Source organism: Camarhynchus parvulus, chromosome 11 (assembly GCF_901933205.1).
Source record: "Camarhynchus parvulus chromosome 11, STF_HiC, whole genome shotgun sequence".
Lineage (NCBI taxonomy): Eukaryota > Metazoa > Chordata > Aves > Passeriformes > Thraupidae > Camarhynchus > Camarhynchus parvulus.
The window spans coordinates 19,670,297-19,697,575 of NC_044581.1; the positions used below are offsets into that span (position 1 = coordinate 19,670,297).

The 27,279-nt window shown below is 39.8% G+C and overlaps 1 protein-coding gene across 1 annotated transcript in view; it reads left to right on the plus strand.

Annotated features, from left to right (window-relative positions):
* LOC115907888 (transcription initiation factor TFIID subunit 4-like) overlaps positions 1 to 27,279 on the plus strand; it is a 153,339-nt gene that overhangs the window by 43,449 nt on the left and 82,611 nt on the right. Inside the window, 3 exon segments of the mRNA XM_030956090.1 lie at positions 2,832 to 3,001; positions 21,489 to 21,619; positions 23,469 to 23,594. Coding sequence (XP_030811950.1) covers positions 2,832 to 3,001; positions 21,489 to 21,619; positions 23,469 to 23,594 — 427 coding nt within the window.

Here is a 27,279-nt window from a genome sequence, read left to right on the forward strand (position 1 = left end):
AGGATTGAGACTCTTGATGGCCAGTTGTGCCCAGCTGTGAGAGCTGCTGGGTGAGGGACAGGACAGCGCTGGGAACATCTGCCCAGCTGTGGGAGCGGCTGGCTGAGGGACAGGACAGCACTGGGAACATCTGCCCAGCTGTGGGAGCTGCTGGCTGAGGGATGGACAGCACTGGGAACATCTGCCCAGCTGTGGGAGCTGCTGGCTGAGGGATGGACAGCACTGGGAACATCTGCCCAGCTGTGGGAGCTGCTGGCTGAGGGATGGACAGCACTGGGGACCTCTGCCCAGCTGTGGGAGCTGCTGGGTGAGGGATGGACAGCACTGGGGACCTCTGCCCAGCTGTGGGAGCTGCTGGCTGAGGGATGGACAGCACTGGGAACATCTGCCCAGCTGTGGGAGCGGCGGCTGAGGGACAACAGCACAGGAACATCTCAGCTGTGGGAGCTGCTGGCTGAGGACAGGACAGCACAGGGAACATCTGCCCAGCTGTGGGAGCTGCTGGCTGAGGGATGGACAGCACTGGGGACCTCTGCCCAGCTGTGGGAGCTGCTGCTGAGGGACAGCACAGCAGGACTGTGTGGGGCCAGCCCTGGGAACCCTGGGTTTGTTTTTACCCAGCTCCTCCAGGGCTTGGGCTCGTCCCCTGGCACCCAGACCCACAGCGGGGTGAGGGCCCTTGGGCTGTCACCCCTGCACTGGGGGTTTGGTCAGCTTGAGCCTTATTTTGAAGTTCTGTGTTTAAGCCTGTGTTCCAGAAGCTTCTATTTTACATAGTTCCCAGAACACAAGCTCTGAACTGGTTGGTTTTCCCATGGTTTGAGGCCTGCTGGATTTGGGCCTTGTGAGTCCTCATTGGTAAGGGTGATTCTCATTCCATTTCAATCATTCAGGTTTTAACCTGACAGAATCTTCATTTCTTTCAGTTTTACCTGTGGTTTTTCACTTGTAGAATTACAAACTTGTGAGTTGATCATTGAATGTTTCAGTTGGTGTTGGTTGTGTGGTGTGGGCACAGAGCCAGTTCCTCATTGTGGCCCAGGGTCCACAGGTGATTATTGTGTCCACACCGTGTCAGATGTAAAAGTGACAGGATTAGAGGGATGAGGCACCTCCCCTAGGAAGAAAGACTGAGAGAATGGGGATTTCTCAGCCTGCAGAAGAGGAGGCTCCAGAGTGACCCATTTGAGGCTTTCCAGCACCTGAAGGGAGCCTGCAGTAAAGATGGGGAGAGACAATTTACAAGGGCATGGAGGGGCAGGACAAGGGGGAATGGCTCCAAACTGAAGGATTATAGGTTTACATTGGGTATTAGGAAGGAATTGTTCCCTGTGAGGATGCTGAGGCCCTGGCACAGGGTGCCCAGAGCAGCTGGGGCTGCCCCTGGATCCCTGGCAGTGCCCAAGGCCAGGCTGGACACTGGGGCTGGGAGCACCTGGGACAGTGGAAGGTGTCCCTGCCCATGGCAGGGGTGGCACTGGATGGGCTTTTGAGTTTCCTTCCAACCAAAACCATTCTATGATGTTGCAACACTGTTCTCAGGAATTTCATTTGAAGACAAGAAATCAAAGTGCTTAACACTCCTGGAAATTAGTAGAAGCTCATTTGTGTAGACTTTTTCTGGAAAGCATTGTAAAATATTCAATTTTCTGCCTCAAGTGTTCAGTGCATATCTGCAGGTTTACACAAATAAAAGTCCCTTCTTGACTTCTTCCCACAAAATAAAAACAAAACCATTATCTATTAAACCATTGTAGTCTTCCACCAAAACTGGCTGCTGTAGTAACAGGAGAAGTATGGGGAGGAGAGGGAGGACCTAGATTGTGCATTTCTGGATTTCTCTCCTTTTATTCTCAGACCTTACTTGCAGCTATTGGTTTTTACTGTGGGCATTAAGCTTGTTACAAGTGACAAAGTATGTTAGGGTGCATGGGACATCAAGTATGTAACAATTTTTTAAACATCTTTCAAATTAAGCTTTTGTTTGCTTACTTTATACAGTAATAGGAGTCTGGACTTGAATGTTCTTATCCATATATATGTATTCTGAAAATGATATTCTCAAAGGTTGTGTAATCTAGAATATGTTGAAATAGTGCTTGTGTCAATAACAGCTGTGAAACAGAATGTGCTAAATCCAGGTGGCTGTTTCACAGCTCTGAGTCATACCTCAGACAGGTAGGAGGTAAAGATGCTTGGGAGATACCGGTATGAAAACTCAGGTTTGTTTGTACTTTCTCAAGCTGTTAAAAAGGATGTTGCAGGGCAAAAAAATGGCCTGGGAGTTGCTGTCATCTTCTCAAATGCAGCTCATTTTCCTAAAACTTGTTGACACTTGGAGGCCAGGCTTACCTGTGAGCTCAGCATGGCCAAAGAATCTGCCCTGACTGTTGCTGAAAATGCTTTGATGCCTCTTTTAGTAGGAACTTGTGAAACAGTGCAGGATTAAAAATTCCTGGGTTTGCTTTTAATTTCTGTTATTTATTTTACCATTTTATGCCTAGTTTTCTTTATATAGAGAAAATCCCAACGTTCAGTTGTTACTTTCCTGATCAGCCTGGTTTCACTGACATCACTGACTCTCAGATGAGGACACCCCTTTCACACCTTCTGTTAAATTGTCCTGCTTCTGATGTTTTCTGATATGGTCAGAGAAATAATGGTTGTTTCTGAAGATACTCTGTGAAAATGAAGACACCAGGGGTTGTGTCTCAGTTGGCCCACCCACTGGGCATGTGGCATGATGATTCCTTCTGCAGAAGCAGATGATGCAAAAAATGAATACATTACATGGAGAATTTGGTTTTATATGTTTGGTTTTTTTATTGCAGAGATGATGATGACATCAATGATGTTGCCTCTATGGCTGGTGTTAACCTTAATGAAGAAAGTGCCCGAATTATGGCCACCAACTCTGACTTGGTTGGAACCCAGATGCAGTCCTGTAAAGACGAACCCTTTCTTGCTGCTATACCTCTCCATAAACGCATACTTGAAACGGGTGAGAAGCACATCCTTTCCTTCTGGGAGTGTTTCCTTCAGAGTGATGAGGTTCTGAGGAACAGAATATGCTTAGCACTTAAGATGGTTTTTTAAGCATTTGATTCCATAATTTTGTGTTTCTAAACTTTCAAGGTTTTTGTGATAAAAGTAACTTACCTCAAGTTGGAAATAAAATAGCATGCTGGTGCTTTTAAACTTCATGCTTTCCCCATGTTTTTTATATCCAAAGATCTCAAGCTCTTTGCAAACATTAATTATTTCTCACAATCCTACTTCATGTTTTACACATGAGAAGATTGAAACAGAGAGGTAAAGTAAGTAGTACAGGTCACAGAGGACACCTGTGAATAACATTTAACAGAATGCTTAAGTTTCCTGTCAAGATTTTCTTTCCCCATACAACCCAGTTATTCAGTTCTTAACACCTGCATCTATTTAAGTTCATAGTGATTTTCTTATGGCATGTTTTCCAAAAGCTGTGTTTGTTTATCATGGCAAAAAGGTATGTTTATTTATTCTGCCATTTGAAAATGGAAGTTAAAAACTTTAGTAGAATAACTGTTCAAAATTAGTGATGTTTTAAGGTTAGGAAATGTTGAATGCATTTTTATACTACATACTTTGTTAATATACACTATGTGTTCGGGTACTTAAATGTATATTTTCAGCATAATTTTCATAATGTTTTCAGTGCCATCAGTGTCTTAAAATACTAAACTCCAGTTATTTAGGGATGTAAATTGTATCTCTTTCAGACCTATGCTTACATCACAAATTTTTAGGGATCTGGTTCTCAGAGTTTTAAAGATAAGACCAAAATCTTGTTGCAAATCAGCGCTGTCAGTTTTTTTTTCAGTCACGTGGTTTCTTTTGAAATGCTGTTTGTGGTTATGTTCATTGAATTAACAGGAGCCTTTTTATATTGCAGTTGCAGGCAAGTTCTTCATTGACTTATTGTCAGACTTCACTCTGGTACTTTACAAAATGCATTTTAAGTTCCCCTTCAGAGAAAGGAATGGTTTTGCAGGCTGCAGTCAGCTGGCTGTGAGGATGTGAGGATGGCTGGGAAGCAAGTCCTGCCTTTTGGGACTGCCTCAGCACCACCTGACACTGCAGCCAGTGAGGTGCTCACAAAATGTGCCTGAGAAGCTGTTGGGAGGGATGCTCCTCACACAATAGTTGATACAGGTGCAATAAAGGAAAAGGCAACAGACATAAAACTGTTAGAAAGAATGGGAAATCAGTAATGAATTTGCCACATCAGCCTTAATGAGCTGTCTGGCTGTAACAATTGCTGCACAACATGGAGTTGTAATTACAAGTGCAGGACTTACAGGAATCTGTACATACTTTAAGAGCCACAGAACCCATCACACTATTCATCACTGCCTTTTGGGGTTTGCTTCTCTGAGGAACAAATCCCTATGGCTGTTTTTGAAGCTTTATTGGCTTTGATAATTGAAATGAAACTTTCAAAGCTTTTAAAAGCAGCTGCAGGGATTTACTTCTCAAAAGCAGTGAATCCAGAAGAGAGGCCACTCCTAGTGATCTCCTGCAGCCACTTTTAGAGCTTTATTTTCGTTTTACATGAAGCCTTTTATAGTTTTGGAAGTGGCTGTGGAGTTCAGAAGTGGCTACTATCTGGGATCTATGGCTCTTGAGGAGAGAATTCCTTCAGCTGATTTTGAAGTTTTAGAAGCTGGATTTTCACTGTGTGTGGCCAGATTTGTTGTTTGCTTAGGACCACACACAAATTTAGTAATTTGTGCTACTGGGCACTTAAAATAATGACATTGTAAGTTCACTACAAGACTCAGTATTGCCATATGTTGCTGTGACAGCACCAGGACTAAGCAAAGCGCCCGTGACCTTCTCGAGCACATTAGGAAAAAGTCTGTGATGTGAGTCCTCATTCTTCTGTTTTCATTATGCCTGTTGACAAATGAGATAAGATACATTGTTTCTTCTTAATTTTGCCTGAATATGACTTAAACAGATGTTATTTTCTACCTTTAGGTCTATTCATATTTCATCACTTCAGTTTTGGGGCAGGTTTTTAATGTTTTAGTAAAAGAGAGATTTGTGGTGTGTACAGTATTAGGAAACTGCTCTTGTCTCCTTTCTCAGAAGCTAGATCTTTCAAGTTTTCTGTAATATTAATCTCCTCCTCTCTTTTCTGAGTAAGAGCTCTGTCGAGCAGCTCGGTAGTGTTCCCCAAAGGCTGTTTCAGAGATTGTGCTTCCATTCACCAGAGCTGGAATATAAACTGCTAAAGTGAGAGCAGATGCTCTTCAGACTTTGGCAGTAACCACCAGCCAGATGCCTCAAAGACATAGTGAAAGAGCTTTCTTAATATATTGTATGTTCTTATCTCTACTTGAGCTTGGCAGTGTTGTAATCCAAAGTTTATTTTAAATCTAAGGGACTAATATTGATCCATTTAAATGGAAGAAGTAACTGAAAGGTAATTCATGCAAAGATATTCATCCACTTCCCACATGCTTCCTTATCCAATTTTGTATCTAGTCATTTTGGGCTGGTAATCATTGCCATTTGTTCATGCAGGAAGGCAAGGCTGTGACTGTTTCAAATTCTTCTTTGATGCAAAATCAAGAGTGGGTATTTCTCAGCATATAGTGTATTTCTTTTGTTATTCCACTCAGAATCATAAAATTTAAACCCTGATCTTTCTACATGACAGCAGAGCACAATGAAACATATACAAAGGGTTGGAAGGCTTTTGTTTCTCTTTTTTGGGAAGTTGAGAGGCAGGGCTTGATATGCATCATGCATGTGCATACCAACTCCTGACACTTTCTAGGTCCTTAGCTTTGTTAGTAGAATGAATAGTGTTATCTTCAGAGGGCAAGCAAGCTGATTAGACCCTCACAAATTAATAATGCTGCAAAATCCTGGCTTTTCCACATGGTTTTATGGGAATGAAACAAGAAAAATAACCTTAATAATTTGTAATTGTTTCACTTTTGTTCATTCATAAGTTACTTCTTGGTGACTAAGAATGCTGTGTTAATTAGGTTTTAGAAGCTAGTTTTTGACATTCTGAGTTTTTGTTGTTTACTGACTGAAGCAGCAAGCTACACTTAGTGAAGCAGGTTTTTAAGTGTGAGTTTTCTATAGTTCGTAACCATCTTGTGAAAATAGAGACTCCTTGGCTTTAATTCCTTGATTACAGCATGGTTTCTGAGTGCAGATAAGAACAAGGCTGCACTGCATGTTATATTAAATATTAGTGAAAGGTAGCAGGAGCACAGCAAAGGATGGCATAAAACAGGATCCTTTTTATAATGCCTGATAACTAAATCCATGGAAAGAGGGAACAGCTGTCTCATGTACTTTTCTGAGAACCTGGTGGTCTCTCAAACCTTCACTGGGGGTTCCAAAAAACTTTGCTTTATATTTTGTGAACAGCAGAGCATGACAGCTTCACAGGCTTAGAATCTGCAACAGCTTATTAATTCCCACAACTTTTAGTTCTGATTTCTTCTACAATCAGGTGATGCCATTTTGCTTTTATTAACTCTCCCTAAAATGTCACAACTTGTGGTGAACCCTAACCATAAATTAACTGTCATAATGCAATAGTATTTAGGCAGGAGTTTGACATATTGAATTCTTTGGCTTAGATGGTTCCTTTCTCTCTTTACTTTGTGTTCTTCACCCCATTTTTCTACTTCAGTTTTATTGTTACAGAGCACTGACTGAAAAGAACTGTTGTGGCATTCTAAGAAATATGGGACTGGTTTGGCCACCTGGAATACATTTTGAATACTGTTCATCTTGTATCTTCCAAATTATTTTAACTTAAATACATATGATAGAAATTTATTGGAGAGTCAGCCATGATATTTTTATTTCACATTCATTCCGAATTTTTTACAACTGCATTAAGAAATCAGATTGTCTATAGCATGGTTCTACAAAATGCTGTATCTGTTACCACTGTCCTTTGGAAAAGTGTGTTATACTGACATAGCATGCATCTGCAGTATTTCCCTCCACAAACTTAGTTCTTAGTTTCATAGAAATAAATTTTTAGTCTAGAACACACATAGTGGTGCATGCCGGTTGTTATAAATGAAAATGTGCTGATGAATCCTCTGTCTCCTAGTTCAGTAGTTACAAGGCCTACAGTCCTTCTTAAAACGGCTTCAGAGAAACTTGCCTGGTTGGAAGTGAGCCACTGCTTCTGTCAATATAACAGTTGTATGGTTAGGCTCAACATAATTTATGGATTTACCTTTTTGTTATTTTACATGTAAAATATGTCTTTAATTCTGTCTGATGAAATATTGATCATTGCTCTGCCTTGATTGTTTCTTCGTTCAGCCACGCTTGAATTGCATGTCTGCTGTAACACTGCATGTTAAAACCTACAGAAATAGCTTATCTGGGTTTTTATATTCTGGGGTGTATTGAATCTACTGTGTGACATGGCAGTGGCAGCAGTTGTGTGCATATCTATATATTTTAAATAAAGAACTTGTGTGCTCTAGAGGGCATTTTATATTGTTAAACCATGTTAAAACCCATAGGGGTACCCTTCATGGAACCAGGCCAGGTGATTTCAGCCTCTATTTAAAGGATTTGTTATTAGTTCAGTAAGTCTTTCTGGCATCCTCTTTCTCTGGGTTTGTTTGTCAACATTTGTGTTCTTATTTGAATGAAATGAAACTCTCCTATTGATGGCTGCTCTTTCATATACAGAGCAGCTCTAACATAAAAGTGTAGTTATTTCTCTGGTTGCTTTACTTCAGAGAGCTTTTATAGGTACTTCAATTACAGTGGTTGTGTGTTCTGAAATTCTGAGCTCTCCTATTGCCTGTGAATATAATATTTTGTTTTCACTGCACTTTTTGTTGATGTGATTTAATTGTTTTCACTGCTGACTTTTAACTTTTTGTCCATAAGTTGATTTGTCTTCAAACTGAAGTATTTGTTTGAATATAATTTTTTTCCATCAGCACCTTTCTGTCAGGATGACCTCTGTAAATGCCTGTGGACATAACTATTGATTGTGTTTGGGGATTGCTCTAACACCTACCTGTTCATAAGTGTAGCAGATTGAAGTCATGCACTGTCCTAAGGACATGCTTGAACTCTACCTACACTGGAGTTCTCTGGATTCTACTTGCTTTTTCTCAGGGAACAAAAAAAGGCATGTTAGGTATTGTATAATCCAAATTGCAAGTTATTGTGCATGCCACAAGCATGGACTTCTCTAGTTTCTGTAAACTTCAGTCTGGCACTGCAGAGATGTGGCAGGTGTAGAGATGTATCCACATTCTAACATCTGGAATAGTTCTGGAACTTGGGCTTTTCTCATGAGTATCAAGCAAACAATTTGCTGGAAAATGCATTTAGGTGAGAAGATGTGTCCTGCTCTCAATTTTCAAACCAATGTCCATAGTTGTGATAGCTGTTTCTTACCCTGAAATTGGAGTTCATTGTACATGTTTAATAGAGAATTTGGTTTTATATTCCAACTGAATCAATTGCTAATGTTACTATATTATAAGACAATTATATTTGATTTACATTTATTATTTCCTTTTCAAAAAAGGTGAGAATACATTCCCATCTTAGTATCAGCAGCAGTGTTGCCAAATAAACATAATCAGTAAGTGCTTCAGCAGAATGTTAAACCCTATTGTTGTTCTTTCTTTAATAGGTCCATGATTAGACTTCCTGTTTTACAAGATGTCCCAACATGTGTTGGAATGGTAACTTCAGTACCACCTGAGAGCTTGGAGTCTGCCTTTCTGTGAAAGGTAGGGCAGCTTCTGTTCAATATTTTTGTGTATTTACAAGGTTTTCTTTTTATTAATCTTATTGGCTCTGCAACACTGCAGAATCTGAGTTATGCTTTTAGCTGTATCACCTTTAGGTGTCAGAACTGATGTTATTTCATCAAGCAGTAATTTCTCAAAATAAATATGATTAATTTAGCTATGTTTAAACTGTGACTATTTATGAAGAAAATGATGCTGTTTCTTCAGGCATCATTTTCAAAGGTTTTGCTCCAGCTGAACTGAGAGCATGACCATTATACTTGGTCTTAGAAATATTTCGAGAATTCAAGTTTTGTTTTCACCATAATTTTGTTTTTACCCGTTTTTCATTCTGTTTTGTGAATGTAGTGAAAGTGCCATCTTTAAAAGGTCTTGCTATTTCTGGAAGGCAGTTCTGGCCTTCAGGGCCCACCAAAACATGTTACCCAGCTTCAGAATAAGTTTGCATCTGGGAATTGAACAGCTTAAATTTCCAGGTCTCTGCAAAGGAGAGTAAAATTAAGATCATCATTCTGTGGAGATGCATTCTCTACCAGATTCATTTATAAAGTCCGTGGATGTAAAATAAGAACAATAAAAAGAAAACCTTAGAGAACCATTCAGTATTGCAATAAAGCTGACTTACATTATCCCTGTAGGCAAACTCCATGCTCTAGAGGTGGTGCTAATGTCCCCAGCGCTCAACACATGTTGGAACATCTTTGTGGAGGAGGAAGTCATTGATCAGTGAGCAGCATCTTCAAGGATCGTTTAAGGGGGAAAAAGTAAAAGGTAATATTTTTAAAAATATGTTGGAATGATTGTTCATTATGTTTATTTGGCAATCCTGCTGCTCATACTAAGGTTGTAGTGTTTTCATTTCTTAAAATTACTGACAAACTTTGTAAACTTCCTTTAGTCTTTCCTTCTCCCATTGTCAGCCTCCTTCACGTTGCTGAGTCTACTGCACACAAGTCCAGAGTTTTCTGTAACTCACTGGCAATTTGGCACTTTTTTCAGTGGTTGTAATGCAGAAAGGGTTAATCTGTGGTTTAACCAGTTTTGCAGTCCCTTGTGTTAAATAAGTCGGAGCCAAACATTGAACTGGTACGAAGACATTCTGCTGCTAACCAAAGGGTATTTGTTTTCAAGAAAAATTTTTTTGTGTAGCTGCAACACAAAGTTGTGCCAGATGAGGTACCACTATCTGTTCTTGCACAATAGTGTAGAAGTGCAACCTTACTATAAACTACCATAAACTAAAGCTATTTTGGCAAAATTAAACTACCATATCTGACCTGGTTAATTTTTGCAGTGGTGGATCTGGTGATGCTGTCTTTTGTATGAATGAGTGTGGGTGGTGCCCTGATCTTGGCAGTTTTAATTCTAATCCTGGGCATAGACAGGTGAAGGTGCTGACATTTTGAAATTCAGGTTATGATCTTTGGTCTACCCTTCTGGTATGCTTTGAATTTCCTGGGTTTTGTGCATATCCTCCCTGTGTGACATGTTCATCCTGCCTCACATTAACAAGCCTGGCATCAGGCTTGTGGTGACAACTGTGAGGCCTGGTCTGATTGTGGTGTCAGAGATGGTTTCTCAGAGGAAAAATACTGTCAAAATACCTGTTTTGTTCACACAATTTGCCTTAAAAGAACAGAACCACATAGGAAGTTCTTATACTTGGTATGCCTGTGAATCCTGTGGATGTGATGGAGAGTGTGGTCTGTTCCTTGTGAGGACTGTGCTCTAGGTGCTGGCATCTGTTTGTCATCTCTGACATTCTTACAGGGGTTCTGCTCCATCTCTGTCTTACCTGGTGGACTGTCATAATAAGTGTATTTATGGTCTTTAAGCCTGAGGAATTGTCTTGGTTTACTGTTTTGAGTTTAGCTCAAGAAACACATTTGTCTGCTCTGCATGAAAACAGATAAATCCCACCTAACAACTTCTCTGTTGTTTTCTTAGGGACTCCTGTTGGTGTCATTGCTATATTAGTACTTTCTGGTTTGATCCTTGTAAAAATCTCTTTTGATTTGACTTTCTAGTGAGTAACCAAGCACAAAAGTGCTTTGAGGCATTTACTATTATTTACAAAAACAGTGAACATATTTTATCTATACTCACTCTGTGTTAATTCTTGAATGTTCCTGGATGTCTTTGGACGTGCTCATTATGCTGTATTTTTTGTTTTAGGAAAACCAAGATGAAGAGGAAAAGATCATATAACTGTAATCTGTGTGTTCTTATTTGACATGTTGAGACCTGCCCCTGTTTCAGTTTTCATCCCTTCCTCTGTCTTCAGTGTTTTCCTCACACTGTTCAATTGCTGCAGCACAGGTTACTGGGATTACAGGGTAGCATGTGGAGCTGGAGTTCTCAAAGACTTTGTCCTTCAGTGCCTCCTTTTAATAACTTCAGCACCTGCCCTTCTTTTAGAATACACACATCAAATGGCACAAAAATAATCTTAAAGTTGAATTATTTAAAGAGGAGGAATTAAACATCAAATGTAAGGATATTGACACGGGGATTTTGATTTCTTCTAAAAGAAGTTAGGTGATACACAGTTTAATTACAGAAGAGAGCAGGGAAACAATTAATTGCAGTGCTTTATGTTCCTTCAGAGTTAACATTCTTTCTGTTCTCTCTGATCAGGCTGCAAGCCTTCCTTGCTGTGGGAGTGCCAAGTGTTCTGTGCTCCAAGATGCACTGTTTGTGCTTCCATGCTTTGTGGCAGCTCCTTCCATTTTCCAAGCCTCCACAGAGCTGTGCAGAATGTTGCTTGGTGCCTAGCTGGGTTCTGCTAGAGACAAACCACTAGGGGTAATAAAACAGACTCTTCATGGATGATTAATAGCTGCCTTTCAGCTGTTTAATTATCTAGCTTAGAGACAGAATTTTGGAAACTGGATTGTCTGGTTCTATATACCTTAGCACAGACCTCTTCTCCAAGTAGTTTTTCTTTTCCCCAAAAAGCAGGAATTATGAGTAAGTAAGTTCCCAGACTTACCCACTGGTTGAGACAGACTTTTTAGAGAAATGGAGGCTTTTTGCTGGTCAATCCATCAAAAAACAGGAATTGTATAGTTGGGGTTAAGTAAGACTCTTGAGAAATTCTTTCTCTACTTGATGAATTTTTTTTTGTCTTGCCCCAAATCCTATGGACTTGCATATAAAAGCTTTGAATCAGCACAGAAAATAGAATGAGACTATGGCCAAGGTTACACATAGATTTTGCACAGATGCAGCTATTTCTCTGGCTCTGTTGTGTTAAAATAATTACACCAAGATGACCCTCTAGAGTGGAGCTATTTTGCTTGTTTTCCTTTGACAATAAAGTGTATTAAAATTAGAAAGCAAAAGTTCAAAATATACAAAAAGGTTGCTTTTTTCCAAGTGTGAGGTTAAGTTGTGGAACTCATTGTTTTAGTGTTGGAAATTCAAAAAATTACTTGAAAAATCAATGAAACAACATTCCATCCTGACCTGATTGACAGATAAAATGCTTTAACTCAGGACAGACCAAGGCATAATTTTGGTGCACAGTGAGCACTACACACCTTTTGTTTTAATAATCTCCTAATACTACTCTTAGAGAAAGGATGATGGACTCTGTTATCCAGTGTAGGTTTACTTAACTTTTTATACAGTTATAGAAATACATAAGTGTTTATTAAGTGAAAGAGTTAAATCCACTCTAGTGCCTGAACACTTTGAATGGTTTTGTGCTTGTGCATTTACACTACAGAGCTTAAAAGTCTCAGCTGAATCTTACTTTGCTGAAATAGTTTGGTTGGCATTTACTTTGGAGGGGGCAGGAAAAGGCAATACTAAAAATTGTGTAGCATTTTACTCCTCATTTTTATTCTTTTAGGTTACATTGCATGGCTGGTTATGTTTTTTCCCTGCTGTGTCTTGCACTGAGCATGGTATGTATTTTGAGGACTTTAATCTCTAAGTTTGGAATTTATTTTAAAAAATAACTGATGTTTGAGCAGTTTCTCAGTTTCAAAAAATGCTTCCAGGGCAATCAGCCCAAGGTGGGTAGTCCAGAAGAAGTGTCAGACAAACACTACTCCCAGCAAATCAGGAATTCTCAAGAAGTGTGGGAAATGGATTTGTAGAGAATTCTCCAAGCCTGACAGAAAGCTCACACAGTGTGCATCTGTATGTAAACCTTGAGATAAGAAATGCTGACTTAGAAATGCCATGGAATAGGACAGACCTTGGTGAGAGAGAAATGGAACTAGACACAAGTTTCAAAGGATGGCCTTGCAAGTAAGACTGGATACTTTGGAGAAACAGAACTCTGAAAGATGCACTGTAGTGGGACCCACGAGGGGTAATTTTAGATTATTGGCTTTAAGGCATTTGCAGCATGGTGTGCCAAAAGCTGATAGGCCAAGAAACACTTATGGTGTATTGTAATTAGGAAATAGTTGGCTTCTGATTGTGATGGCAGAGATTATAACATCTGTGTTGTCTCACCTTCACATGAGACTGAAAATGGAATAAAAGTTTTTAAAACACCTCTCAGTTGCCCATCCCTGGGTCAGAAAAGGGCCTAATCCAGCAAAGAAGGTTTCCAGTTTGTCCATAAATCTACTCATGAGTCAGTTCTTAAGCTCTGAGAGGAGGAATGTTTTTTTACAAACAAGCTTACTGAAGTAAGGAATGTAGGGCTTTCCATTGTTTTGCAAATAACAATTAGGAAGTGATAAAAAGTCATTCTCTGTAGAAGTCGCTGTTCCCCATGGAGGGGCACTGGGAGTGTTGAGCAGTGTCAGAGACTCCTTTGCAGAACCTTTCCCGTGTCAGCCCAGGGGGGGTTGGAGCTGTGGGTTCTATCTTGGCCATCTGCCCCTGTCAGAGGGTGCTGGTTTGTACCTGCTGCAGGGAGCCTGCACCAAATCTCAAGCACTTGGCAGGGATTCTGTGCTTGGCAGGAAACCCTCCCTGCCCTGGGGCTCTCCTGAGCAGCTCCGGGTTGCAGCTCCTCAGAGGCGCCTGCTCCAACCACTTCCTTTGGGTTGGCTCTGTTTGTCAAAGTAGCAACCAAAGGTTTGTAGTTTGTCCTTTCCTGGCTTCTAGCAGCAGACCAGCTTAACAGTACAGCAAGATAACATTGCTTAAATTATTTATGCATTTAGTTAGTAAGACTTAAATTGAAGCTTTTATTCAAGGGACTGAAACCAGATGATTACAGCTAAAATTATCTTGCTGTTTCCTTTGCCTGGGATCACTGGGTTATCTTGCACCCCTAGGAATCTCTAATTTTAATCATCAGAACTAGGAGTTGCTGCTTGCCCTACCACTGTTTAACAAGCTCTGCATTCAGTTTTCAGTACTGAAAGTTGGTCTAGGGCACTGGGAGCCCCCCCAGCACAACCCCAGGGTATTCTGAACCTAAACAATCACCTTAATCTTTTCCTCTCCTGTGTTCCATCCCTCATTCTCTAGCTTAATATTGTGTGTTGGGTTTTCCCCTTGATAGCACTAGGAATGCAGTATTGATGGATGACTTTGTGGGCTGAGGACACTGCTCTGAGGTTGGCAGAAGTGAGTTCAGTAATTGCCATTTGTGTTTCTCAGGGTGTCAAGGCCCCTTAGTACAGGAGAGTTGTTCCCTCTCTCTGTTTAGTCAGCCTGGGACTGCTCAGTTTAGAATTATTAATGCACAGTATTTAAAATCATTAATACACAGTATCAGACAAAGCTCCAGTTGCTTTCTCTTGATTTCATGGCTTGCTTTCTGTAGAGACCACACAAGCTGAGGCTTACACAAATACTGCTTATCTAGTTTCAGAAGGTGAACTGCTCTCCCCCTCACCCCATTTTTTCAGCTTGTAATTTCCACAAGTTTCTGTGTATTGTAACTCTTGAACAGTGTCTACTTAACCAGTCATGTTTTATTAGTTATATGTAATTGTACAGAGATTAAGATGTTCTAAATGTTTCACTGCTGAATCTACAGCAGCACTATAAAATTGTTCGTTTCCCTTACGCTGGTGAAATGAAGGAATAGAATTGTTTATTAGAGAATTGAATGGTTTGGGAGGCTGCAGGAATTGAAGTGGTTGTGTTCCCAGCACATTGCCTTTCCTGGTGGGGAAGCTTGCAGGGGGACTGAGGCACAAAACTGCTGGTTCTTTTGGGGCTTGAGCCTCAGTTGTCGATGCAATCCAAGGCACAGCCCAGCACTTTCTGGGATGTGGCAGGATGATCTGCTTTCTGTGATGTGGGTAGGTCTGACCACATGCTGCTTTGCTGCATTTTCCTACATCTGATGGTGTTGAATGAGTTTAAACAAAAACTTACATTATGTCTCAGATTGGAGGGGAATGGACTTGGCTTTCTGTTTTGTGGTGTTCAAGCCAGCTGTAGTGGCAGAAAGGGTCTGGACCTAACAAGACTGGTTCCATTTGGATCCTGGGCCAGTATTTCATGCACAGAATTTAAAGTTCAGGAAGTTGCTCCTGGTGTTAGGGTGACAGGAGTGAGTGCTTTCTGCATTTCTGACCTGTGGTGAGGGCAAACAGACACTAATTATGCCCCCTCCCAGTGTTGCTCCTGAAGGACAGCTCAAGCCCTAAATCTGAGCTGTTTAACTGCTTAAAGCCACTTCTTCAAGGTTTTCTTGTTTTGAGTGTAAACTTAAAGAGATTTTATTCAGCACTCAATAATTTATCACATCAATAATCAAGAGTTAGACCTGATGTTTTACAAATAATTTTTTTTATCTTTGATCTCAATCCTGTCAGTCCTCTTATACTATAAATTATTGAAGTAACTTTTTGATTCTTTGAAAGCCTATCTGCAAAGACAGTATTTTTCTTCTGCTTCCCAAACAGGGCAGTACCCTCCTTATGATTTGTTTTGGGTTTTGATCAATAAAATATAATTAAACTTCTAAAGTGTTGCAAAGCCAGTGACTTTCAGATAACTGAGCAGATGATAGCAGAATTTTCACTTCATGAGACTTAAAAAGTTTTCAGTTACAAGGTTTAGGTGCTTTTATATTTGTAAAAAACAATCTTGTGCTACTGACACATATGCCAATATCAGAATAATATTGCTGAACGTTTTTTCCCTCAAGGTTTTTGGAACTTGTATCTAAGTTCTGACTTTACAGTAACTCTGTTGCAATATCAAAAAATTTAAAATATAATATAGTTTATTTGTAACAAAATATCCTAACACACTTCTTTGCATGCTCATCTACTGTAGATCTTTATTAAATTCTGATTAAACCAGAGTTTGCTATTAAAGCTTCCAGATGTGTAATTAAGAATTAACATGTAGACAGACTTTATTGTGTTGTTCTGTAATGCTTGGCAGATTAAAAACTTGAAATTTGAGTACAAATTTCTCCCTCATATTTCTCATGTAGGATATTGTGACTCTTCAGTAGCATCTGATGCCTCTGAGGGTGTGCTGTAACTGAGTTCTGCCACAAAGAATTGAAGTTTTCTTTCAATCAATCATCAATTCTTGATTGTCTTGTACAGTTCTGGTGTAATAGAGATCTGGTGAGAGCACTTGAATAAAGAGTATGACCTTAGTTTTGTCTTTAACAATATCAAAACTTGAATTCAACTGGAGAGATGGGTTAAAATTATAGCTTGGAGCATTGCTTTGCTCCAGCTCCATTTTTTTTTTTTTGTTAACCTTGATGATGTTTTTATCATAGCTTTAGGAAAAGTTCAAAATTACATTGCTAAAGTAATTTTAAAGACTTGAGGCATATACTTGTTATCCAAAATGTCTATATTTCACAAATGTATTATTTAAAAGCAAGCAACTCTTTTCAAATTCCACATATGATACTTTTGATCACAAGACTGCAAGTTAAGATTGCCACATCATCAAACTTAAAGCACATTGAGATGATCACGTAAAAATCAGGAAGAATTTAAACTTTTTAAAAACAGAAGACAGGGGAAAGCACTCTGTTGATAGAAGTAAGGTTGGTTTTTTTTTAATCTTAGTTTTCTCCTTGGTTTCTGCACATATTTACATGTATGTATTGTAAAGATCAAATGGTGCAGTTAAGACCAAAATTCAGAATGCTAGGGCTTAAATGAAAATATCAGTAGATAAAGCCCACTGTCCAGTAACTTGGTTAGAAAGTTGAGTAATAACAAGGATATTTGTGTTTTGTTGTATAATTAGCTATGTTTAGTAGAGTATATATGTGTATCTATAGATTTAGAATATATATATGTGCATCTATACATTTCTTTAAAGTATAAATTCTATTTCTGTTCCACATCGTTATCACTCTATCACTCTAGGGAATCCTGAAAAGGGAAGAGTAGCCTTTTCCTATTAACACTGGGAAAATTAATTAAGCAGACTAGAAGAATATGTTAGGAATTTCCCATTTAGAGATAAGTGTTGTTTTTCTTTGATGGCAGACAGGATTCCAGAATGTTTTTTATAAATGAGAGTGGATGAACTTTTATACATTTCATTTTAAGAAATATATAAATGAGAGTGGATCTCAGGAAGAGAACTGGCAGTCAAGAAAAAAAGACTAAACAGAGACTTTAATATAGAAGCATATGAAAATTAATAGTTGCCAGCTCTGTGCATAGATTCAGTTTCTATTTGGCATTTTTCGTGAGTAGCACAAAGCAAAAAGGGCCAGGCTCTAAGCAGTGGTATCACAACATCTCATAGGTCAGTGGATTCAGCACAGTGGTGTGAGCAACTGTGAATGAAAGGATAAGCAGGCCAGCATTTTCAAATGTGGCTGAAATTGGTAATTTTCCCACCCCTGCCCCAAGTGCAATCCAAGTATTCAAGGAGTGTGCCAAATCTTCGTGTAGAATGCAGCTTTGGAATGCACCCTGCTTCTGACATCCCAAGCTAGCAGGGCTTAACTAATGTAATTTAGAGCAGGGAAGATGTGATGATGCTTCCACACATGATAAATCGTGTGGATGACAAGATGACTTTTTAAAAATCTTTTTGTAGTCTGGTTCCTTGATGCTAATTCATTTGGGGGAAAATTGTATTCTTTTCCCCTTATCCTGTTTTCCAAAGAGTTTTAGCCTTAAGTGATTGAATATTCCATTTGCCTTTCTTCTTTCCCCTCAGGTCACTTTTGAGTCGATTGATAAATCAGGAGTTAGACAGAGCCCCCTCTGTGTGCCTGAGCTGAGGGGGAAGTGAAGCCATTTTTTGCTTTTCTTTGCTCTTCTGCCTGGTTGGCTGCCAGTGAGCTCTCTGGCACAGACTGGCTGGGCTCAGGGTCCCTGACTGTGCTCAGCTGGCATGCTGGACAAATATGGACTGGGAGATGTGCCAGGGGATGAGCTGGGATGGAGGAGGGATGTCACAGTGCTGTGCAGTAATAAGGAATATGGAGCACATGTGCAGGAGGACAGGGATCATTGAATCACTCTAGCTCAAAGCTGGATCAACATTCAATTTAGACTGGGTTGTTTAGGGCATTAACTGGCCAAGTCTTAGAAACCTGAGAGGTGGGACAGTCTACAACTTGTTTGTGCAAAGGGTTCCATTATTCTTTCTTCATGAAAGAATTCTTCCCTATATCCAGTCAGAAACAGCTGTTTCAGTTTATGAATTTATTTTTCATTCTTCTTCCAAGCAACTTTAATAAAGGGTCTGGCTCTATCTTCTCAATCAACTCTCCCTTAAGTCTTCTTACTCCAAGAAAAAGAACCCTCATGTTCTCCTCATGTAGATCTTGTGCTGCAACCCCCATGACCATCTCATTGACTTTTCTGGATTCAAGTTTTTTCAAACTTTTCTTGTACTGGGTGACCCACGGGTGCAGGATTGTAGGTGTGGGCTGAGTGAAGAGGAGGAGTTGCTTCCCTTGGTGGGTTGCTTGTCACTGATTTACTGTTCTGCTGTGGGTACAGCCTGTGGGGCCAGGGTGCAGTGCTGGAACCTGGGTTACCTGCTGGCCTCTGGGCTCTCCATGCATCCATCCCACTAGGGCTGCTGACCCCAGCCCAGGCACAGGGCTTTGCACTTGTCCTTCAGGAGCTCCATGGAATTCCTCTGGTTTCATTGGCCAGGTCCTTTCCCTCTGCACTGCTCAGGGTGGTGCCATCTGCAGACCTGGTGAGGGGACTTTGTGTCTCACCCCTGAGGTCTCTGAGACACCCATTAAAAGGGTAGGTCCCAGGGCAGATTCCCAAGGGACTCTATGGCCTCTGGGTAGTTTTCTGGACTTGGTAATTTTAAGTTGGAGGATTTTAGGAGAAGATAGATTGCAGAGGCTGATGAAGAACAAGAATCTTAAGGCATCAGGTATCTCAGAGAATGGTCCATAGATTAGGGTTGAATTTCTGAAGAATTAAAGGGACAAGAAAAGTGCTATAGTGGTTGACTTTATTCAGAATAAAATTCTTCGAGATTAGAGAGACCTTTATTGTGAAAAAACCCAAGATGGCAACAGTTCTTGTTATAAAAGGAGTGTGTGTGTTTTCAGGGAAGTTGGGTGGCTGTAGTTACATTCAAATTCAAAGAACTGTAACAATTACACATTCTCACCCTTACCTAGAATAGGGCAGAATTTTCCATCTCCAAGCCTCTTTTCTGGATACTAGTTAATTAAATGTCCCTTCTTACTTGCATTTTATCTTTCAGACTAGGGTTTTCTGAGTGATGGCTTTGCTTACACGTGTTTGCGTAGTAAAATGGTGCGTGCTCAAATATTGCCAGTCTGGTGTGGAGGAATTGCTCCTGCCTGTAGGAATTGTCCTCCCAACTTCAAGGACTTCATTTGCCTGGGTGGCAGTGGCAGCGTTGGGATTTAATGTGTGTGTCTGCATGCCATTACTCATTCAGCTTTCAGCAACCTGAGCGCAGCTGCAGCTCTATTACACAGGACAAATTGGGCACCAAGAAAGGTTTAATTTATTTTTTTCCCCATGATAAAGCAAAAATTAGTTAAAAATCATATATACATCTTGCTGAAATCCTTAAGGTAACATGTAAGATAGGGAGCCGGTGATTTAGTTAGTTTAAGAGGTAACGACTTCAAAGAATTCCTAAAATGAGCACCAGCGGTAGCCGGAGTGCAGAACCGTGCTGGGGAGGAGCGGCTTGGGAGCGGAGTGGGGCTGGTCCGGCCACCGCTGGGATGGGAGATCCTGGAGGGAGGGCAGAGCCCGCTGGGGAGGGAACCGGGGGAGGGAAGGGACAGATCCCGGTGGGGAGGGAGCCGGGAGAAGGGAAGGGAAGGGGCAGATCCCGGTGGATCGGATGCCAGGGGAAGGGGCAGATCCTGCTGGATCGGGTGCCGGGGGAAGGGAAGGGGCAGATCCCGGTGGGGAGGGAGTTGGGAGGCCGGGTAGGGGCAGATCCCGGTGGATCAGGTGGGAAGGGAAGGGAAGGGAAGGGGAAGGGAAGGGAAGGGAAGGGAAGGGAAAAGGGGCGGGACAGGACGGGGCAGGTGCCGGCTCCTCATGGCTGCGGCCCCGCTCCACTCATTTCTCCCACTTTGTTTGAGCCGTGGGTTTCTTGCTCTGGAATTTAGCCAGGGAAAGGTAGGAACGCCTCGCAAAGCCAACACTCGCTCTCGTGCAGCCGAGGTCGGCGTTTGCTCAGGGACCCCTCCCCAGACGAGGATTCCCTTGCAATTGGCTCTGTAGGAAGCACCGACCGAAATAGTCGCAGATTTCTGTGTTTTGCATAACCATTCATGTGTCCCAGCCAAACTGCTTTTGAAAGTCTTGTGTCCATTCAATGGGCAAGTGACTCAGGAGATTTATTCTTTTGTGGTGGTTCAACACCAATGGTCCATACAAAACACAGCTATCCATTTTTTTCCTGTGTGAAATATTTGTATCTGTGCATGCACACAGGGAGTTTTCTACCCACAAAACTGTCCTGCCGGGACCGTGTATGCCTTTGTAGGACTGTAGTTTAAATAAGTACATATATTCATATACCTACCAATTTATATCCAATACCTGGTAATTATTTTGATGAAATTAGGAGTCCTTGAGTGTTACCCATATAACTTTTTTCTGTAGTTTGGATGTTTTTAAAATATGTAAATGCATCAGACTGTAGACTGTTTGCTTTTCTTATAAACTCAGCACAAAGTGTCAAATGTCCAGGTAACCTTGAATATGTATTGGGGGGACAGCTGGTGTTTCTAAACAACTCTTTTTAATATGATTTTATTTCTTTGCCTTCAATTAATAGGTTTTTTTCACCTAAAGAATTTCTGTTATCAGTACTATGCCACTGGTGTAGGCTAAAGGATGCAACAGAATGCTTTGCTCTCAACTCTCACCTGCTCAACACTGAAATTCGTCTGCACTAATGCTTATGAAAATAAAGGAATTGTTTTTTCTTGTGTAGAACAAGATTGTCTCATACTCTGGCATGACTCAGTTTAATGGGCCAGGCTAAACTTCAGCAAAGTTCTTAAGTGCTTTCAAGTGTTAAAGAAATTCTCTGATTTTTCTTTTAAACTTGTAAAGCAGAGTTGCACCCTTTTCAGGGGGACATGAATGTGTCACCAAAGCCACATAAATACACTGTCATGGGTTTTTCTATTCAGGAAAATGAAGTAGTGATGTAAAGTCTATTCAGGAAAATGAAGTAGTGATGTAAAGTCCTTTAGAGCTTTGTTTGTGTTTCAGGTTTTTTTCCTATGGGGAGTAAGCTAATCCTGTTTTGTTTTGTTTTTTTTTGCTTTAGCTAAAAAACTAGGAATTACTGATGTGCCAGCTGAGGTGGTTACTTTTATTTCCCATGCAACACAGAGCAGATTAAGGACAGTGATAGAGAAGGTGACAGTGATAACCCAGCACCGGATGGAGTCGTACAAAGTAAGTGTGCCCAGGGGTTTGTGCTCACACAGCCATGTCCTGCTGCCCTCCCTGCAGCTTTCTGCAGCAGCACTGCTGCCATGGCTCTGCCTGGCACTGCAGCCTGCTCATCCTCTCCTCTCTGGGCCATTTGGGTGGGGAGTTGTTTCTGTCCTGTGAAGTGTCTGGCACGGAGCACGTGCTAAGCTATTTCTGCTCATGGATTGGGAGTAAAACTTGTTCCTGATAGCTCCTTCTTTGTCCAGGGTATCCAGGAACTGGATTGAAAATGCTTTGGTATTTAGGAATCTATAGTAACTTTTCTGAATGTGAGAAATGTTACTATTTTACTAAATATTTTACAAAAGCTGCCAGTATCTGCCTTAGCAACTAAAGAATTCAGCTGTAAATTCTTCACTGATTCTTCTGTTCGTGATTGTATTCCTGAAGAAAACTGAATTCTGAATTTTGATATCTCAAACCAGGGGGAAATTTAAATAAAGATCTACAAACCAGTTTAAAATTCAAATAAATTAAACATTTTTCTTGATCTATTTGAAATACCTTCTCCAGTAGAAGTAAGGTACTTGTGTTATTGTAGTTATTGTAGTTGTTACACTGGTGTCAAGGAAGATGGCAATAACTAATTCTGTGTTGTCTAAGCTGTGTTTAGATTTCTTTAGCATATATATACATTGAATAGCTCTGGTTTAGTTTGTTCCTTGGTTTTGTGGTGTACTTTTTTGTATTCCTGGAGTGTCAGTCTAGTCAAACAGCTTTGAACTGTGTCTTAGCCTACATATTTCCCAAACCTGGGCGCCCCATGACCTGAGTCATGGTTAATTCTGTGTGATATTTGCAAAAATAATAATCTCTGGGATCTGTGATTATAATCAATGTCATTGTGATTGAAAAATGGATTAAAAATATAGGCCGCTCTTCCTTGTCATTACCTACACTTAGATCTTTCATTGCAATTGATGCATATATTCTACTATATTGGATTAAAAGTAAATATCCTTGTTTATTTTCAGTATTCCTTACCATATTCAGAAGTGTTAAGTCTCTCCTTCCTTCTCTCTAGGATGGTGTCTGAGAAGAAAACAATTTGCTTAGTCCGTGCTAAGCCAAAGAAGAATTTAAAATAGTGGCTTAAAAGATCCTTAGGAAAAAAATAGTGTTGTCTCTGATTGAAGTGTAGCATTGTCATTGTGTTCTGTATTTTTCTTAGTTAATGCTATTCTTTGATTTCACAGCATGGTAGTCAGAAAGGAGAGCATTAAGTAGATAAATGGGATGAAAGTAATGTGAAAGCTTATTTTTCTGACTGACATTTAGTGTTCTCCATGTAGCTCATGCCATAAACTCTCCTGGTTGCTGTGTGCTAGGAAAACTAGCATGCTCTTAGTTGTCATAAGTTTCTGTTTTAATTGGAGTTAGAGGCTTCTTCTCAACTGAGTTTTTAGCTTTAATGCTTTTATAATGTTGCTTCTTGAGAAAGTCTGTTACTAGTTCAAGATTAGAACAAATGCAGGAATTATGGGTTATGAGCCTGCTTATAAGCAACAGCTAGGATTATTCAGTAATAAAGTTAAGCATTTTAGATTTTTCCATCATTAAGTCAGTTGGTTTTACTTTTTTAAACTCTTTTGTGTATCTGATAAACCAATTCTTGTTCTTTTAAAATTGCTTAGATATTAATTAAATTATCAGATTCTCACTGTGTTATTTGCCATAGGCTGGCTTCACTAAAAAATAATCATTTTCTTATTAGTACAATGGAAAGATTTTAATGTGTGACACTTCCAGTCTGTCAATGCCTGGTCTGGGTGAAGTGGCTGCTTTTCTAAGGCCTGTCTCTGTTTTCCAGGATGATGAGTGGTACGAGCAAGCCACAGATGTCCGATCCCAGCTGAAGTTCTTTGAGCAGTTGGAGCGTTTGGAAAAGCAAAGGAAAGATGAACAAGAGAGGGAAATTTTGCTGAAGGCTGCCAAGGTATCACTTTCACTGTTTTTTAACTACTTAACAATCTATAGCATTCAAACAATTATTTAATTTTGTGATATGTGTTTCCTAAGCACATTTTGTTACCATAAGAAAGGTGCTGTTGGTGTGACACCACACCTTGAACTCATGGTCAGGCTCTGCTCTGTGCTGACTCCAGACCCCCCTGCCTGGGATGCCTCTGGTTTTTCCACATACAGCCCCAAAGTTGATGAGTTCTTGGGAGCACAGGAGACAGTGGCTAACACTTGCAAAATAATTCTGTGAAATGATTTTTACAATTGCCTTTGAAATTTAATAGATGCCAAGGGTTTCTGTGCCACTGGAGAATTATAGCTTACACTTCTGGTCTTTAAACAAATTCAGTAAATTCTGATTAATATTTTTAGAGGCTTTTTACTTCTTAAGTTTTTAGACTTTGTTTTGAAACAGTTTTGTTCATTTGTTAATTTAAATGTGTTCCAGTCTCTTCTCTGTAACTGCAGTATTTGAGTGGTTCATGCCTGTCTTCAGGGAACTGCCTGTGCTCAGGACTTGTTCCTTTGTAACTTTAATTCCAGAGACTGAGTGTCCATAGGTGCAATGGAACACTCAGATGATGTTGTTTCAAGAGCACATAGCTATAGATAAGTCTCTTAATCATATAGATAAGTAAATTTAATCATATGGATAAGTAAATTTAATCATATAGATCATATCTAACTGCAAATAAGTTCATCCCTTAGTTATCCCATTTTTAATTGTATTTGAATCTTCCTTGAGTTATTTATTGTATATTCTGAAGAGGTTATACAGTACAACTCCATGTTTAATTGTAACACAGCTTCCTGATTTTATGCCATTAATGTTCACAAACTGAGAGATTAAAAAATAAAAAAAAAACAACCTTGCTTATTTAGAAATCTGTTTCTCAGTTAGACCACTTTAATCTGTTCTGTCTTAATTTATAATTGTTCACATTATTAAATATTCCACAAATTTTTACACGGCATAGGTACTCTTTAAAAGTTTTTATAAAAGCATATTTTTACTGTTTTCATTCTAATTTTTATTTATTAAAAATAAAGAAATGCTTATTTATTTTTTATCCTGGTTTCTCCATTCAGTGACTGCATCTTGGTGAATAATTTTCTGTGTATCCTGGTGCTTCTTAGTTACATTGGTTGTTTTTTTTTGAATGGACATTGAGAAAAATGCAGTAGCTTATAGTCCTTAGTCTTAGTTCAGAAATGTTTTCCTGACTGTACAGAGCCTTTTGCAGTCTGGACCTCCTGGTGTTCAATCCAACCTGAATTCCTTCATGAATTGATATTCTGTTTTTTGGACAGATTTTTTTGTTGTTGTTTCAGTCTTGGATAATATGAAGTCCTGTGAAGTCTAAATTTAGGAAATAAATACACAATCATCAAGTTTGATTCCTATAAAATACAGGAAGAGCAAATTTAAGAATTCTGCAACAAAAAATGCAAAAGAATACCCTAATTTATTTGAAAAAAATTACCTTAATGAAATTATTGAATGCATACTTCATCTTCATAACCAGGTGACAACTTGGAAGAAATACATGAAGGTGAAAAATAAATGAAGGTGTTAAAAATCCAAAACCAGAGCACAAAGCAGCGCTGATTTATCAGTGTTAATATTTAGAGAGGGCAGTAGAAGACACTGTGGACCCCTTGGAAGGTGCTTATGAAATGTTGTGGTTTAAAAAATAAAGTAAGAACTGAGCTTGCTGTGTTTAGCTGGTGTTCCCCAGTCAGTTCTGATGGATGAGTGACCCAGTGCAGGGCTTATGTAGGACATAGTTTGGTAAAATATGGTCAGATTGCAATTTTTTAGTCTAAAGAATAGATTTTCCATTATTTCCGTAGATTCTCTGGTGCTGCTCAAATGCAAAAGCACCTGTACATGAGCAGTGATATTTGTTGAGCCAGGATTTTGGTTATTTCTGTTTTTTCTGAATGTGCCTTGTTGTCTGAGGCGATCTCAGCCCCTGTGGGAGGATGCAGACATTGCAGTGCCACAGGGATGAAATGGCCACAGGTCAAGCCTGCCCAAGTGACACCAGCAGCACCCACTGGTCTCTGTGGCCTGGGGACATCTGTGTCTGCAAAGGGGGAGATGTTCAGCTGGCTCTGGGAGCTCAAACACCCACCCTGCAAAGGCGCTGTTCCCCCAGCCACAGCACCTTTGGCACCTTGAGAAGCCCTCTTTAAAATATATAAAAAAATTGGCATTTAAAGTGAAATTTCTGTTTCTGTTTTCCTTCCTACAGATACTTAAATCTAAAAATCATGTTTATTTATAACTGCAACTTCTTAAAGTGCCTTTTAGAGAAACAGCATGGTCTTTTATCTTGGAAGTGTTTTGACAGGTTATTGTACAACGTGTTTTTAAGGTTACTCAGCAGAACCATTTTAGTGACAGTTTCAAAGCTTCCTGCTGGTGGTACCTCATCTGCTGTCTCATATGGAAGAGCACAAAAAGGTTGAATTTGCACAGTGAAAATACTTTTTTAATTACTTACACTTTGGAGCTTTGTTAACAGCCAAAGTCCAGGTTTTGATGAAGAATTAAGACAGTGAAGGAAATGTTTTGGGCATTGAAGCAGATGGTGTTAAATAATCTACTTTGTAACATGATAATCAATGGAGAAGATAATGAAAAATGAAGGAATAGGTTGAAATCAAAGGGGAGGCAGCATGAGTCTTTGGGAACCCTTAAAACTGATCTGGTAATTTAGCATTGCAGTTCAGTAAGGGGTAGGGAAAAAAAACGGTAAATGATGGCCAAAGAAAGCATCAGGTTTCAGGTTTGTGTTGTTTTGGGTGATGGGTGAGTTTCTTTAGGAGGAGAAAGGAAAATGTTTGGCACAAGTGTTCTGGTTGATCTGCAACCATAATTTCAGTTGGTACAGTAGGAAATTATCGCAAAATTTGTAAGCACTCAGATGGACTTGGTTTGGTTCAGGAAATGTTTTTGGAAAAAGGAGAGAGATCAAATCAGATGAGAAGGTAGAAGGAAAACAAAGTTAGATTTCAAAAAAATTTTGACATTCCTAGAAAAGTCACTAAAGTTAAAATTAGCTGTGGCACTACATGAGTGTCTGTGAAACAAAATAGCAATGTTATTTAGCTTGGTAAATGAGGGAATTTTACAAAATCTTATGTCCCATGCCTGGGAAATACTTGAGAAATAGAAACTTAATATCACCAGCTGAGAAGCATTGTGAGTGATGTTCTCTTTCCAGTGGGATATTTTGGGGGAAGACAAACTTGAGAGGAAAGGAAAAATCATGGTATGCTGCAGTAGCAATGCAACATACAATTTCTTTTACATCAAGAATCTGAAAATTGGAACTACTGCTGCTCTGTGGCAGGAGCCAGAATGACCTCCTGCACCTCAGGGATCCTGCATCATATTCCACAACATTCCATAACCTTCCACAATGTTTCAGAGTGTCCCACAACATTCCAAAATATTCCACAGCATTCCCAGCCTTGAACATGTGGCCCAAAGCTTTTCTCTAATTTACTTTCTAGAAGCTGTTTTTATTATAGAAGTGTTAAAAAGTCCCCAAGCTGTGAGGTCCAGGCACCTCCTGCTGCTGGAAGAGCTCCTGTCTCAAGCCCCAGAAAATGTGAAGTGTCAGGAGGAGGAGCTGTGCAGGGAGGGA